The sequence below is a fragment of the Vicia villosa genome, linkage group LG2 (assembly GCF_029867415.1).
Source record: "Vicia villosa cultivar HV-30 ecotype Madison, WI linkage group LG2, Vvil1.0, whole genome shotgun sequence".
Taxonomy (NCBI): Eukaryota; Viridiplantae; Streptophyta; class Magnoliopsida; order Fabales; family Fabaceae; genus Vicia; species Vicia villosa.
Genome location: NC_081181.1, coordinates 118,685,784 through 118,700,881, shown reverse-complemented (window position 1 = coordinate 118,700,881; position 15,098 = coordinate 118,685,784). Strand labels below are relative to the sequence as shown.

Here is a 15,098-nt window from a genome sequence, read left to right as displayed (position 1 = left end):
TCACCAGCTGTAGCAACCTGCCTAAAAATTATAACTTAGAGAGTCGCCACCTATTCTGAAGGGCGAATAGGAAACCCTACGCAGTATAGAGATCAGGGTAAGATACTATATTCAGGTCGAGGGAAGGTGTTAGGCACCCTCAACCCTTTCCTAAAGGCTAACATTCAAAGATAAAGGTTTATGGCAAGGTTTATAAAGAAAGGTGACAAACAGTTAATAGCGTTAAAGACATGATTAAGATTTGGAGGAAGGGGACTCGCCTTGGTTATCCAAGTGCCTACGTATCTCCTTATGGAGAATCAGAGTCAACGTAGTTCGGGGAAGGATTGTACGCCTTAGAATTAGAATTTGATTGGTGTTTGAAGTTGTTTTGAAATGCGAATGTTCGAAGGTATTTTGAATTACCTTATCGTAGTTGTGAACATCGCAATGTTTGCGGGGATAAAAATCCGTAGTAATATGGTTTAGTGTTTTTAGATGTTTTGGGCGTACAACCCTGATTTGATTTAGCACTATTAACCGCAACGATCAATAGATTCAATCGCCATAGTTAACAGATTTGAAGTTGTATCGTTACCAATTTTAATCAATTGATTTGATTATTACTGATAACGAATTATAGTATTTTTATAATTTTTAATAATTAATTTGCACCGTTACCCCTCGTAATCGATTAATTCGATTAAAAAGAATAACGAATTTGAAGAAGAAAGATAGAAAGATTAATCATTGCGACTAATAAGATAGTCGAAACCATTTAATCAAATAGAAATTGATTTGCATTTTAATTAAATAGCATTTTAATTAAAATTATTGTTGACCATAGCGATTAATCGATTTAATCGGCACGAACAACAAATTATCATTTTAATATTTTTATCATGTACTAATTTATTTATAAAAATAATTATTAATACATAAATAAACATATTAAAAGAGATTAACTAAAACAAATAATTAATTAAAATTATTTTAATTTATTAGGGTTAAGGTTTGATGTGGCTGGATAAAAGACTCATGTTATAAGGATTAAATCCTGGGCGTTGGGTCTGGCTAAGGGATGGATTGGATGGTTAGATCTGGAAGGTACATGGTGAGGTGTGCAGTCAGAGGCGCATGGGATCATGAATTGAAATTATCAGAAAAATAATATGTAGGCGTGGGGGATCGAACCCACTCCCCTAGGCTTAACCAGCGTGCCACACAACCAACACACCACGCATGCACATGCATTAAGCGTACGCCCTAAATAAAATATATGCAAAATCAAGACACACGCATATGCAAAACGCGCGCTAAATTCAAATAGACCACTGATGAGGAGACACCTCATCGTCTTCCCCAAGAAGACCCAAAAACCTGCAACAGTTTGCTACGATTTAGCTGCAATTTTTCCGTAGCAAACCGAACCACCAAAAATAGAGAATAGCATATATGTTTGAATAAATATGGCGCGACCCTTCCACTCTTCTCGTCTGAATCATGCGAACATGGCTATGTAATTTATTTACCCTAATTTTACTCCTAATTAAAAACCCCAAATTATACCCTAAAAACCTAACTCGACCTCCAATGGCCAAACACGATTTACACGTTTAAACAAAGATTAAACAATCCAGATATGTTCAGAGCATCATCATTAACCAAAATATGCAATCAATTTCTAATGAAAGTGCATGGATTACTCTAATCGATCAATGTTTCAGAACGACATACCTTGATTAAATGGAGAGTGTTCTGGGGTTGTTGAAGCAGAGCAAGGATCCAGACACGTTCAGAATCCCTCGATGAAGCTTTTGCAATGCTTGAATCTCTTTGAAAGCTTCAAATTCCTTGAAACCGAATCTGAGTTCTTGAAGCTTTTTTTTTTGTTCTTGCAAGTGCCTTTTTCTCCAGAATTTCGTCCCCTAATCTGGTCCCTTGTGTTTGATACTTATACTGGAATGAATTAGGTTAAAAAAGAGAACCCAAGGATTATTGAATCAAATTTTGCCATATTTGAGAAATTTGATTTCTTTCTTGAATGGCAAGCTACTATTTTCGATCAATATTGTATCAAATCTTTCCAATCCATGTATGCACGAAATTAAATATATTTTAGACATTAATTGTGATTGGAAATACTTAAAAATCTATTTTCCATCAAAATATTTGATTTTTATGTTAATTAAATCATTAAAATGAAATAAAAAATCATATTAAATCAAATATAATGTTAAATTTCGTGGAAAATAATTTTGGGCATGCTAATGTCTTGTGGACCAAGAGTGTAACAAAAAACCATGGGCCCATTTGCAAATTTTCTCAACTTGAACCTCCTTTTTTCATATTTGGTCCTCAAAAATCACCCAACTTTGATCAAGCATATCTCACTCAATTTTTAAGCTATGAGGGAGTTCTAAGACTTTTTGGAAACCTCAAGAGGTCCTCTATAAGCCACTTTGGAATATATTTTTCATTTGGAGCTTTTATCTTGATCATATCCTCTTTGGGAAAAAACTGCTTTTGGAGGATGCCTGAAAATGACCTGTAATCTTTTGCACTGTATCTCTCAAATGAATCCTTTCTAGCCCTGGCCTGTGAGAGACAAAGTTGTAAGGAATCCAATTTCCTTCAAAATAGGCTTTGAGTGGAGAATTTTTGATGTTCCATGTGAAAGTTATGCCTAGTCAAAGTTGGGTTGACTTTCTCCTAAGAAACCCTAATTTGAACCTTCTTATATTCGTTCATCTCTGAGTTTCTATTAATGGAATCATGATCAATCTTTGATCAAATGATGGTTATACTTCACATAATTGATGTTGACCAAAAATTGGGAGGCTTTGACTATGCTCTGATTATGGTTGACTTTTAGGTCAAACCAGTTGATTGTGGATCATCTGGACTTTTGAATGAGTAACCTTTGGGACTGAATCTTGAACTTTGAATTATTGTAACTGGAATATGGAAGGCAAATTTTGGGGTATGACAACCTGGGATCACATATGTTCAGCATACATAACCAGATTACAATTTTTACATGGTTTTGTATAGGAACAGTTAACACTTCTGAACCTGATGTTATAGACAAAGTCATAACATTCATAACTGAACAAACAATGTAGAAGATAAATAACACAATTAATTGTTAACCCAGTTCGGTCTAACTACCTACTCTCGGGGCTACCAAGCCAGGAAGAAGATTCCACTGTCAGTAGTACTATTTTATATAAACAACCTCTGCTTTACAGATAAACAACCTCTGGTTTACCTAGTCACTACCCAATGCAATCTCTATCTCAGAACTCCATCCAAGATAAGAAAACCTCTCCTCACTCCCTGGTGATACCTAACTGTTACAACCCTGCAACAGCTATTTACAAAATTAACAATGAACACATACTTGATCTGCTTCACAGCTTCAATCAAGCTTACAATACTCAACTCTTACCTACAGGCTTCGAGTGAGGACAATCACTTCTCTAACCTACATGTTTCGAGAAGGACAAGGCAGCCATCCTACAACCTGGGTGGTCTACCTATAGAAACCCTAATGATTACATCGTTAAAACCAGGTTTTCTATATCTCTAACTAGGTTACAAAAGTTTCCTATTTATAACCTGATCCCAATTGAACTTGGGCTTACAAATCGCAACACTCTGGCTGTTACAAATATGCAGAAAATATTCTGCTACAAATAAGGTCTTTCAATCCTGAGTTTCCTAAATTAGAAACTACTGAATCCAATCTTCTGATCTGATTCTTCGTGAATCTTCAATCTTCTGATCTGATTCTTCAATTATTCTTTTGACCTTCAAATATGCGCCACATAGGATTACATAATATTCACATAGAATATTCTGTATCTGTTAAGTACAAACTGAATCTTCCTTCCAATTCTGCAGGCGCGATGTCATGAGTTCATGTCATGACATTCCATCTAACATCTTGCTTGTACCTGTTTTGTTCTTTATAAACCTGCAAGATTCACATTTTGACAATTTGCTGCTATTATATGTTTTAGCCAAACATTAGACAATAATACAGGACAGACAGAGCATCAACAATCTCCCCCTTTGGCTTATTTTGGCTAAAACTATTCTTGTAACAGTCAGCAGCAACTTGGACAACAAGGACTTGGTCATGTTTGCTTTCAGTAGCAAAATCAACATCTGTATCTCTCCCCCTTTTTAGCCATAATATGACAAAGACCGACAATATGTCATATATTGCAATTGGATATAACGATTAATTCTGGGAGATACTTGTTGTTTGTGTCAAGAAATCCACTCCTAGATCGAGTTCTCAAGAGAACCAAGACTGGATTCTTGCCGTTATTCCTTGTAACTCAGAACAAAAATCACAATTTGTGTTCATAGCTCAGATCACAAATCACAACGAAAATGATTCCTATACTGAAGGTTGTATATAGTGGAACATCTTTGTTGTTATTGCAGAGAAACCCATGGTAGAGACCATCAACATCCCCAGCCCGTGTTTTTCTTTTTCTGAGATGGTTTTGGTTTATCTGGGATTGCTTGATTGTCTAATACTTGTGGGCTTAATCCAAAGGAAAGGAATGCTTATGTTGACTTCATGTAAAGTGTTTGTTTCTGTGTTGATGAGATCTTTCTTGTCCTTAACATTTACTTTGTGCTTTAGGATAGTATCTTCACCTCTTGTCCATCTTCTTAAATTTCAAAATCTCCTCCCTCTTTTCAAAAATATTCTTCTTTTAAAACTTGAAATATTTCATAATAAACCTTGACTTTGTCAAGTGATAATCTTTTCTTGAATAAATGCTAAGACATCTTAAGCATATCAAACCATTTCAGAAATATTAAGAAGAATCAAACTCATTCAAACTCTTTTTGTACCTTTTCTGGAAAGATTAGACATAAGTAATCTCTATAGTTAAGATGTAATTCTCATATCTCCATGGTAATGACTGACATAATTTGACCATTTTCCACTTAAGAGAGTTTAGTGGCATACTTGTTGATCTTTATCCAAGTTCGGGCCCTTCTTTTATGATGATGCAAAGGTCCATATTCGCATACTTGTGGGTGTTTATTGAGTTTTCTTTTTAAGATGACAAAATATCTCTTCATTTAAAATCAATCAAAACAAACCATCGTGTTTTCTTTGTGAGCAGAGCTACAAATGCTTTGACTTCCCTATTGCACACAAGGGGTATGTAGGCACAATATGTAACGTCTTGTCGAGCATAAATAAAAAACATTAAAAAATGTTATTTTCTCATCCCATCAATATTTTACACACAACTCTTTTATTTTATAACATAGATTTTCAAAAGGTTCCCATTGAGTACCATGGATGTAGGTGCTAATACCTTCCCCCTGCATAACCAACCCCCGTACCCTTTTCTCTTTGTTTTATTAGTTTTGTTTTAAAACTTACATGGGGTTTATTCGCTCTTTTACCATTCCTTTGGAAATAATAAAGATTGGTGGCGACTCTTGCTTATTTGCGAGTTAAGTTAACTAGTACGATTTGGTTTGGGGACGAACCAAGCAGAAGCTGGTTGGCATGTAACACCCGAGGACAAAAGAGGGTGAAGAGCATGTCACACTTAAGGTTGAAGAGGGCGAGGAATGATCGCCGAATTCACATCGGAATGAGAGGGATTCTGAGGCTGTACAGAGAAGGGATTACATGGTTAAAGAATGTCTCATAAGGATTGATTGATACTACCTATACCAACAAGATGCATCTTATTTTTGGTAGCCTAACAAATAAGAACTCCACAATTAAGTGTGCTTGACTTGGAGTAGTATTTGAATGGGTGGCCTTCTGGAAAGTTTTCTGGAAAGCGTTTGAGAGTAAAGCATGTTGAAAATACCCGTATTGGTTTGTAGGGCCAGTCGGTAATATTGAAAGCAATTTGGGGCGTTACAGCCCTCCCATAACTAACTTTTGGAAATTTCGATTTCTCTATACTCGCTTAGGTAATATCATGTATATGATGACATACAGGTAACACATCAACAATATGATATATCTAACTTCCCTCTTATATCTCTTGATGAGCTGGCCTAGGTGGATCTCCATGAGCATCTGGTGTCATGTAATAATATGACACTAAAATACTATTGGATGTAGCTGAATGCACTAATCATTGGTGAGGAGCTTACATACTTCATGCTCCATCTGGTACCAGATATCTATATAAATCATCATATACCATATCTACATCTTTATGGACCATAGTGGGAGGAGCACACATGAAGGGGTATCATAGAACAACTTATAAATACTCGAGTTGTCGCATTATTCTCTCAGACATATATGGATACATCATGTGTGATCCATAAGCCAACCATCAAGAGTACAAGACTATGTCATCCGAGGGATGCGCCTAACATTGATTTTCATATGGTGTATCGTGTATATCATCTATTGTAGTGTGGTTAAGAAACAATGTGAAGGGATCGGTCTCTTGACTCTCTCTGAGATGGAGAAATGTGCAAGCACTTGGCTAATCCTAGGAGTAGTCATCAACATATAACCTGTCAGATATGCGTGGAAAGTGATGGAGGATCCATGCCTTAAAATGGTACAGATGAAATATTAGTAATGTTGTAGCACAAGTGTTGTGAAAATGGCATAGTAATAGTAAAGGTGCAAATATATTACAGTAAACAACGCACATCTTGTTGTTATTTGTCTAGTCTTCTAAAGATAATCTTCACCTAACTTCGAGTACAAGTAAACCAAACAAGTGCCCCCTAGTTTTACTCATGAATACGATTGAAGTCAATGAAGTATATAAGTTAAAACATATTGATGTAATTGACACTTCTTTCCACATACATGGACGTGCCAACCATATACATGAGGTATGACCTCGATGAACATGCTCTATGATGCATAACATATGTATCATCACCATCGGACTCCACTACCACAACCAGGTGGTGTGTATACAGGTTATCTAGAAATAAAAATCTAGCATATGCCACCCTCTAGTGTCTTCCAGCTCCTTTAGGGCATCCTCTGGGTCAGCACCTAAATAGGTCACCATCGTCTCCAGTGCTTTAGGTCTGGTCATTATGGAGTGGTTTAATAATTTTCCCCGATCAGAAGATATATCAAGGATGACACATTATCTAGTGTGACGACCATCTCACCAAGCAGAAGATAAAATGATGATGTATCTGAGTGTCATCTCTCTATGAAAGCTGACAACTTACCATGGTTAATAACAATATATTTGGTCATGCACAAATCTTGCAGCCCAACTAATTGCATGGCATCACGAAATCATTATTCATCATATTATTGCAACCTCAAATGTACTTACCATGGTTGATGCATTTTAAAGCATCATGGTAAGCATAAAAAATACATTGTCGTCGAAAAGTTTGAATATTATAACACATGTGTTTCAAAGAATAAATATAGAGACATTAGTGAAGTGTCATAGGGGCCTCCTTTAAATTCCTCAAGAACAACATTAAGAACGATAGCATGTGCATCAACTTGGACTGGTAGGGCTTCCGGGGCAGCATGTGACACTTACCATTGGGAAGACAAAGCAGGAGACACTTGAACCCAATAAGTGGATGTTTCTGCGTAAATGAACTGGCACCAACCGATGTTTACGAGGGTTGAGTTATCTCCCTGCAATCATATGCATGTTGGGACACTCTACCGTTCCTCAATCGTCATTGGTTGTCAGTCATGTTACCTATAATTAAACCATACAAGGTAGAAAAAATCAAACCCAAATGAAAGACATCAAAATCAAACAATGAAGACATAATATGGATGTGCATTTCCGCATATCTGAAAAATCAAATTCAAACAAAATATAGAAGTGCACTTCCATAGTTTCCTAAAACTCAAAATGCAAATATGACAAAAATAAGGAAAATGAAAAACGGCATAATACGCATGGCTCAATAAACTACCTAACAATGAGTGTCAATACCTATATAGTAATGTTTCATTAACAACCTAATGTACATATTTCGTAATGCATGAAGAGAAAAAAATGAGGGAAATGAAAAAACTTACCAAATGTGTAGTTAAAGTTGAAGCACTTGCACTAAATGAATATTGAGAAGTAATTCATAAACCACTTGGATTAAATGAAGTAGAAAACACACTTAGACTGATAAAACACTTGGGTGTATTAGAGAAGCTTGAGAAATGTGAGTCTTTTGTATGTTTTGCTGAAAATTAGGAAGAGGGAATGTCTGACACAAATTAAAGTAAAAACCCTATACAAATATACTTTCGTATTTTGTTACAGAGATTTATCTCCGTACTAATTTTTGTTTAAATAAGGGTGTGACTGACTTACAAATGAATGAAGTGTGAGCAAGGTGCGTCCAAAAATGCATCTACAAATTAAAGGGCCAATTTTGATTTTTCACAAGGGTGCGTGACTACCACTAAGGGTGCCAAAAGTAATCCCAAATTTTCTATTATACACAATCCTCATGAATTTCTTTGGGCCTGCACATTTTCTTTGGGCCGGACCTTGAAAGTCTATCAACTTAGGCCCATTTCAAATGTGAAGATAGTAATGTGTTGAGCTTTAAATATGATGTTGATAGACATACTTGAAATTCAAACTACCATATTTCTGCAAGAAAAAGTAATAAGCACCCATTGATGAATCACAATAAATATTTAACAATTTATTTGATGTATAAAAATAATAATTAATAAATGTTTAATAACTTATCAATTCAAATATCAAAACACCGACTTAGCAAGAGATGATTTATTGAGCTTCAAAGTCAGGAAATCGACGAACAAAACATCTGATAACTTAGTATCTACCATGCAAGTTTGGTATTTGCTTTTGTACGATGATATTCACTCACTAATTCTATTTTATCATTAATTCTTAGACAGACCCTTTCAACAAGTTAGCAACAAAAAAAAACACACATCTTGCAACTCACAATTTCTTTTGTGTTTACTTTTTTCCTAAACAAGTTTAAGAAAAAGGGTAAAAAAATATATTTCAAATCATTTTATATATACTTTTTTTTTTAAATTATTAATACATTTACAATATTACAAAAATACATATTCATTTTAATATTATTTTAATATGATGTCAATTTTACAAGCTTACATCTCAAATTCATCATAGTAAAATTTACTTTAAAACTCAAGTCAAGTTACTTTTTTTTATGGTTTTCTATGGTTCAAAATTTATTACACTTTGTAAGATTAAGACAGTAGTCAAACCAAATAACTTAGTTAGAGAATATAAATAGATAGAGACACATAGGTGTATGTATAGTCTCCTAGCTATGCAATGTAACAAAACATAAATAAAGAAATTAGCATATGCAACTATGCAAGAACAAATGCTTTAAAGCTAGGAAAAGAAGATACCAAAACCTTCCCACCAATTAGAGATAAAGAACCCAAAATTTTCCATTTCCTAAAACTCAAGTACTCTCACCTTCACACCATAATAAAACTCACAAATTACCCTACATGGGTTGATTTTAATTTTTGTCACATCATTAATCTCCATGCCTTCCCCCCAAAACATTCACCAACAAGACCCTCATGAACAACCTCCTCATCATGATCAAGCTCCTCATCAACCTCATCATCAACCTCATCATAAAAAACCCAAAAGAAGAATAGTAACACACCAAAATGGAAACACAAATTTCTTCATTTGGCTAGCCGCAATACTATGCACAATAATAGCCATAGGAGTTGTAATTGGAGGAGTTGTAGTGTTTGTTGGTTACATAGTTATTCATCCAAGGGTCCCAACAATAAGCATAGCAACTGCTCATTTAGATCTTTTCAGAAATGACTATGCTGGTCTTCTACAAACACAAATAAGCATAAGTGTGATGGCTCAAAATGGCAACTTTAAGGCACATGCAACATTTTCAAACATAAAATTCAAACTTAGCTATCAAGGACAAGGTATAGCATACATGGTCGCCGACACTTTCGATGTTCCTAAGAATAATTCAAGGTTTTTGGATTATGTTGTTCAATCTTCGTCTATTCCTTTGACTCCTGATCAGGTGGAAGAGGTTGATGACTCATGGAAGAGAAATATTGTTGGGTTTGATTTGAAAGGTGATGCTAGAACTCAATGGAGAATTGGACCTTTTGGTTCTTTTAAATTTGGGTGTAAACTTGAGTGTCTTCTTAGATTTCATCCTTTGAATGGTAGTTATATTCCTTCACGTTGCACTTCTCAATCCAAATGATTATTATTTCTTTCTTTCCATTTTGTTTAGACTATGTTAATGTTGTTATGTATACACAAAATTGAACATAGATATATGTTCCTATGTTCTTCCCTCATGCCAATTTAGTCAAGAAATTTACTTTTTTATTTTTAGTAGAAATCAAACTCAATTGCTTAGAGTTAGTTCAGAGTTTACGATATTCACACGCACGATGTACATCAACCACTTATGTTAGATCTTAGTGGTCGAGAATTAATAATTTAGTAGTATTATTTATGAAATTAATGCAATTTTTTTTTGGTTTTATACTTTTAGAATTATTTGAGATTAAATCGACAATCGAAAATATTAATGTGAATCAAAATTTTGAACTTAGGAAATTATTTTGTAAATTTGATAATATTAAGGATTAAATTGTCTAATGTGTACAATTTTAAGGAACAAAATTGGTGATTGTTTGTGTGTAATAGAATTAAGCTTTGAGATTCTTTGCTTTTGTGGGAGATATTTCAATCATGCTTGATGACATAACATTATTATGTTCATAAAGACACTCTTTTTAGGAGGCTTATGGCTTAAAGGTAGAGAGCAATATAAAAAACAATGTATTTTATATTTTTGAAATTATATATTGGCGCTTTGTAACTAGTTATCAACCCACAACAATAGGAAAATTATACAAATTCATAGAAATCAAAGTTTTTATCAAGAAAATAAAAAAATTATTGCCATGGAACATTTATATATGAAATTTTAATTAAATTAGGAAATGTTTTGTTGAATGTAGTTTTCTTGGTTGGCTTGGGAAGGGTGATTCCTCCAAAGCTAAGCAAGCTCAAAAAGAGAAAAATATTGTCAAAACCATTAACAATACTAGCACCACCACAGATAGGGATTGAATTGAACAAAGTGGAAGACGCTAGAAAAGCCAATCATATGATATTATCACTTTTACTCTTTAATGTCACCTTTCTATCATCGGTTGTTGCTCAAGCCTTGTGATTTTGACGTTTCATAATGAAAATGGTGATTGTATCTAAGGGTAGAATAAGATTTATATATTCTATGCAAACAAACTATAGTGTAACAAAATTTTATGTCTAAATTTTACTCGAGTTAAAATTTCGTGGGATGAGAATTCAATGAAAAAGGGGTGCAATGTATGGACTATTCAATTCTCAGATCGAAACATCGAATCAGATTTTTGTTGAATGTGTATTTGAAAGGTGATCATGAAAAATGTTTGGTATCTTAAATCTACTTAGGTCAACACACGATATTTGGTGGATGACAAAGTTAGGATGACATCTCAAGTATAAACATACTATAATGGATTCACACGATAAATCAAGAAAATTTCCTCACCCACCTCCTAACCTTCTTGCCCACCCCTGGTGAATTTACCACACCACCCCTTGTTTCGGAAGTTCATTTCCGAAAAGGTACTTTTTTTTGTTAAAAAATGTGTTTTCGGAAATGTATTTCCGAAAACGTGTTTTTTTAATATAAAATATTGATTTCGGAGATGCATCTCCGAAATAAAGTTACTTTTCAGAAAATGTGGTGTTTTCGGAAGTTCATCTCCGAACGCACCTCCCTTGGAGGAATTCGGAAATGAACTTCCGAAATATTCCAAGACCAAATTGGTCTTGGAATGTAGGTGAATCAATAAAATGAAGGTGAATCAATAAAATCAAGGTGAATCAAAACATCCTATACTATTTGAAAGTTAAAAATTATTTTACTAACTTATATAAATCAAAAACATTTTAATTCCATAAGTAAATTTTGAATTATATAGAATTAAATATAAAATTTATTCATTAAATAAAATTAAGACAAAATCTTTTTTTAATTTTTTTAAACTAAATAAAAAATTATCTCATTTTTAATTATGAATCAGAATAGAAATATATAAATATATAATAATAATTATTAATTTTGTAAGTGAAATATATAAATATATAATATATAAATATATAATAATTAATATATAAATATATAAATATATAATAATTATTATAAATTAAAACACTCATTTTTTTAATTTTTATAATTATTATATAAATATATAAATATATTTATAATTAATATATAATAATTATTATATAAATATATAAATATATAAATATATAATAATTTTTATAAATATATAATAATTATTATAATTATTATATAAATATATAAATTAAAACACTCATTTTTTTAATTTTTTTTGTAAATACATAATGATTATTATAAATATATAAATATATAAATAAAAAATTATAACTCATTTTGTAAGTGAAATTATTTTAATTTTTTTAATTAAAATTATTTTAAATTTTAAAATATGAATCAGAATAGAAATATATAATAATTATTATTCATAACTAATAGATTATATCAAAATATATAATTATTATTATTTATTACTCATAAATTATATCAAATTTATAATATATAAATTAATTCATATCCTAAAATTAATTTTTAGATTTTTTTTGTTTTTTCGGAGATGCATCTCCGAATTAATCAAAATCCCAATTTTTGGGATTTTTTCGGAAATGCACTTCCGAAGTCTGAAAAAATTTAGAAAAAAAAATATTTCGGAAATGCATTTCCGAAGCAGGGGTAAAATGGGATTTTCGCTGGGGGTGACCCCCATAGGGAGGTGGGTAAAGAAAAAACCTAAATCAAATCTGACTAGCGAGAAACGTGATGAAATCCAAACATTCAAAAACTAGTGTGAGGATAGACATGAGTAACATTTTGGCATTAACTAAGATTAGTTAATGCCTTTAAAAATGATGGAAAACGGTGGGAAAGAGCGTAAAATTTTAGATGATATAGAAATTCCTCAAAAATTACTAAGGTGTTTTTGGAGAAAGTCATAGTTTTGGTGGACAAAAAGAAGCACGAATGACTCGATTAGAAATAGGATTTCAATAAGGGTGTATGTAACATTCGAGGTCGAAGAGCATGTAGCATCCAAGGTCGAAGAGGGTGATGAGTGGTCGACGAATTCACATCGGAATGAGAGGGATCCTGAGGCTGTGTAGGGAACGAACTGCATGGTTGATGAAAGACTTATAAAGATTGATGGTACTACATATACCAACAAGATGTATCTTTTTTCGGTAGCCTAATAGATAAGAACTTCATAGTTAAAGAGGCTTGACTTGGAGTAGTATCTGGATGGGTGACCTTCTAGGAAATTTCCCAGAAAGAGTGTGAGTAAGGAAAAAGCATGTTGAAAAGACTCGTGTTGGTTTGTGGGGTCAGTCGGTAATCCTAAAAGCAGTATGAGGCATTACAAATGGTATCAGAGTCAGATCTCTACCAATATGGTGTGGTTCTAGGACGAACCAAGCAGAGGCTGGTGGGCATGTAATACCCGAGACCAAAGAGGGCGAGGAGAATGTAATACTCTAGGCCGAAGAGGGCAATGATTGGTTGTTGAATTCAAATCGGAATGGGAGGGATCCTGAGGTTGTGTAGGGAAGGAACTGCATGGTTAAAGGAAGAGTTATAACGATTGATTGGTACTGCATATACCAACAATATACATCTTCTTTTCAGTAGCCTTCACAAATAAGAACTCCACAATTAAGGGAGACTTGACTTGGAGTAGTATTTGAATGGATGATCTTCTGGGAAGTTTCCTAGAAAGCATGTGAGTAAGGATAAAGTGTGGTGAAAAGATTCGTGTTAGTTTGTGAGATCAGTCGGTATTTCTAAAAGCAGTCAGGGACATTACAATGTGCAATAGCCAGGGATCGCCATAGGGTTTTCCTAGGATCTTTCACTGAGAGATGAATATTTTGAGAGCATAACTAATTGCCATTATAATAGCGATGTAGAAGGTGCATGCTAGTTAGTCGATTAAGAGCTTCCTCTAATCCATTAAACATATTTATAATGTATCTTAGTTGATTAAATAAGTTGTTAATTAACTAGGTGACTTTGAAACTCAATCTTTTTTAATTTAGCTTAGTTAATTAATTTTCACCTAGAATTAGTCGATTAAATCATTAAAAGGGCTCATAGATCGTTTCGTTTTTAGCTAGATATTCTCTTGTATAAATGAGGCTTCTCCTTATTTCATAACTAATTCTTTTATCTGAACATAAAGTTTTCTACTACTATTTATATTCTCTTTCGTTACAAAAAATGTTTTTCAGTATAGTTGTCTTGGTGGAAAAAGAGTGAAAATCTCCTTCTAATAAGAGTTCTGTTGTACTAGTGTTGTGCTAAAATTTATTTTATTCAAGAGTGTGATTCTCTTATGTAATATCTTTGTAAAAGATTTGAAGGTTGCAAGATAAACCTTAAAAGAATATTGGATGAAGGTTCTTGAGGTAAGTCAATGTAAAAGCTCTAGTTATTGTAAAAATGTTTGTGGGTCGATCTAGTGCAAAAGCTCAAGTTGTAGTTGAAGTTGGTTTGAGTTGATCTTGTAAAAGCTCAAAGTTGATTTTATTTGAAATCATAATAGGAAAATTTTGGGGACTAGAGTAGGTCAAGTGGTTTAGGCCGAACCAAGATAAATCTTTGCTGCAATCTTTTTATCATTTATCTTCTTTACTTTCAGTCTTTTTTTGTTTTGTTTTATTTTTCTCTTCTTTCCATTTTTCGGTTGGTATTCTACTGCTTGTTTGTTTATAATTACATGAATATTTTTGAAATCAAATATTTTTATAAATTATTTTCGAATTTCAAGTATTACAACTCACTCCCTTATTTTGTTTGAAGTCACTTGGTCAATATAAGTGTTTAAGTCGTTAAAAGTGAGAGTAATCCAAGATTCTAAACGTACACTACTACAAATAACATGTTACACCTCAGATGCGAAATGCATTTAACCTCGACTAAATAAGCGAGGTAACGAATGGCGTCATGAAAAGCTTCCACTTTACTCCTCGGTT

At 33.2% G+C, this 15,098-nt stretch overlaps 1 protein-coding gene across 1 annotated transcript; it reads left to right on the top strand.

Moving 5' to 3' along the window:
- Positions 1 to 9,319: 9,319 nt before the first annotated feature.
- LOC131646690 (NDR1/HIN1-like protein 12) lies at positions 9,320 to 10,408 on the top strand. The gene has a single exon (XM_058916666.1). The coding sequence runs from the start codon at positions 9,505 to 9,507 to the stop codon at positions 10,207 to 10,209; it is 705 nt and encodes a 234-aa protein (XP_058772649.1). The 5' UTR covers positions 9,320 to 9,504; the 3' UTR covers positions 10,210 to 10,408.
- Positions 10,409 to 15,098: the final 4,690 nt, after the last annotated feature.

What these genes read in the sequence shown, in the direction of transcription:
- LOC131646690 (XM_058916666.1), top strand. Translation starts at nt 9,505, where the DNA reads ATGCCTTCCCCCCAAAACATTCACCAACAAGACCCTCATGAACAACCT.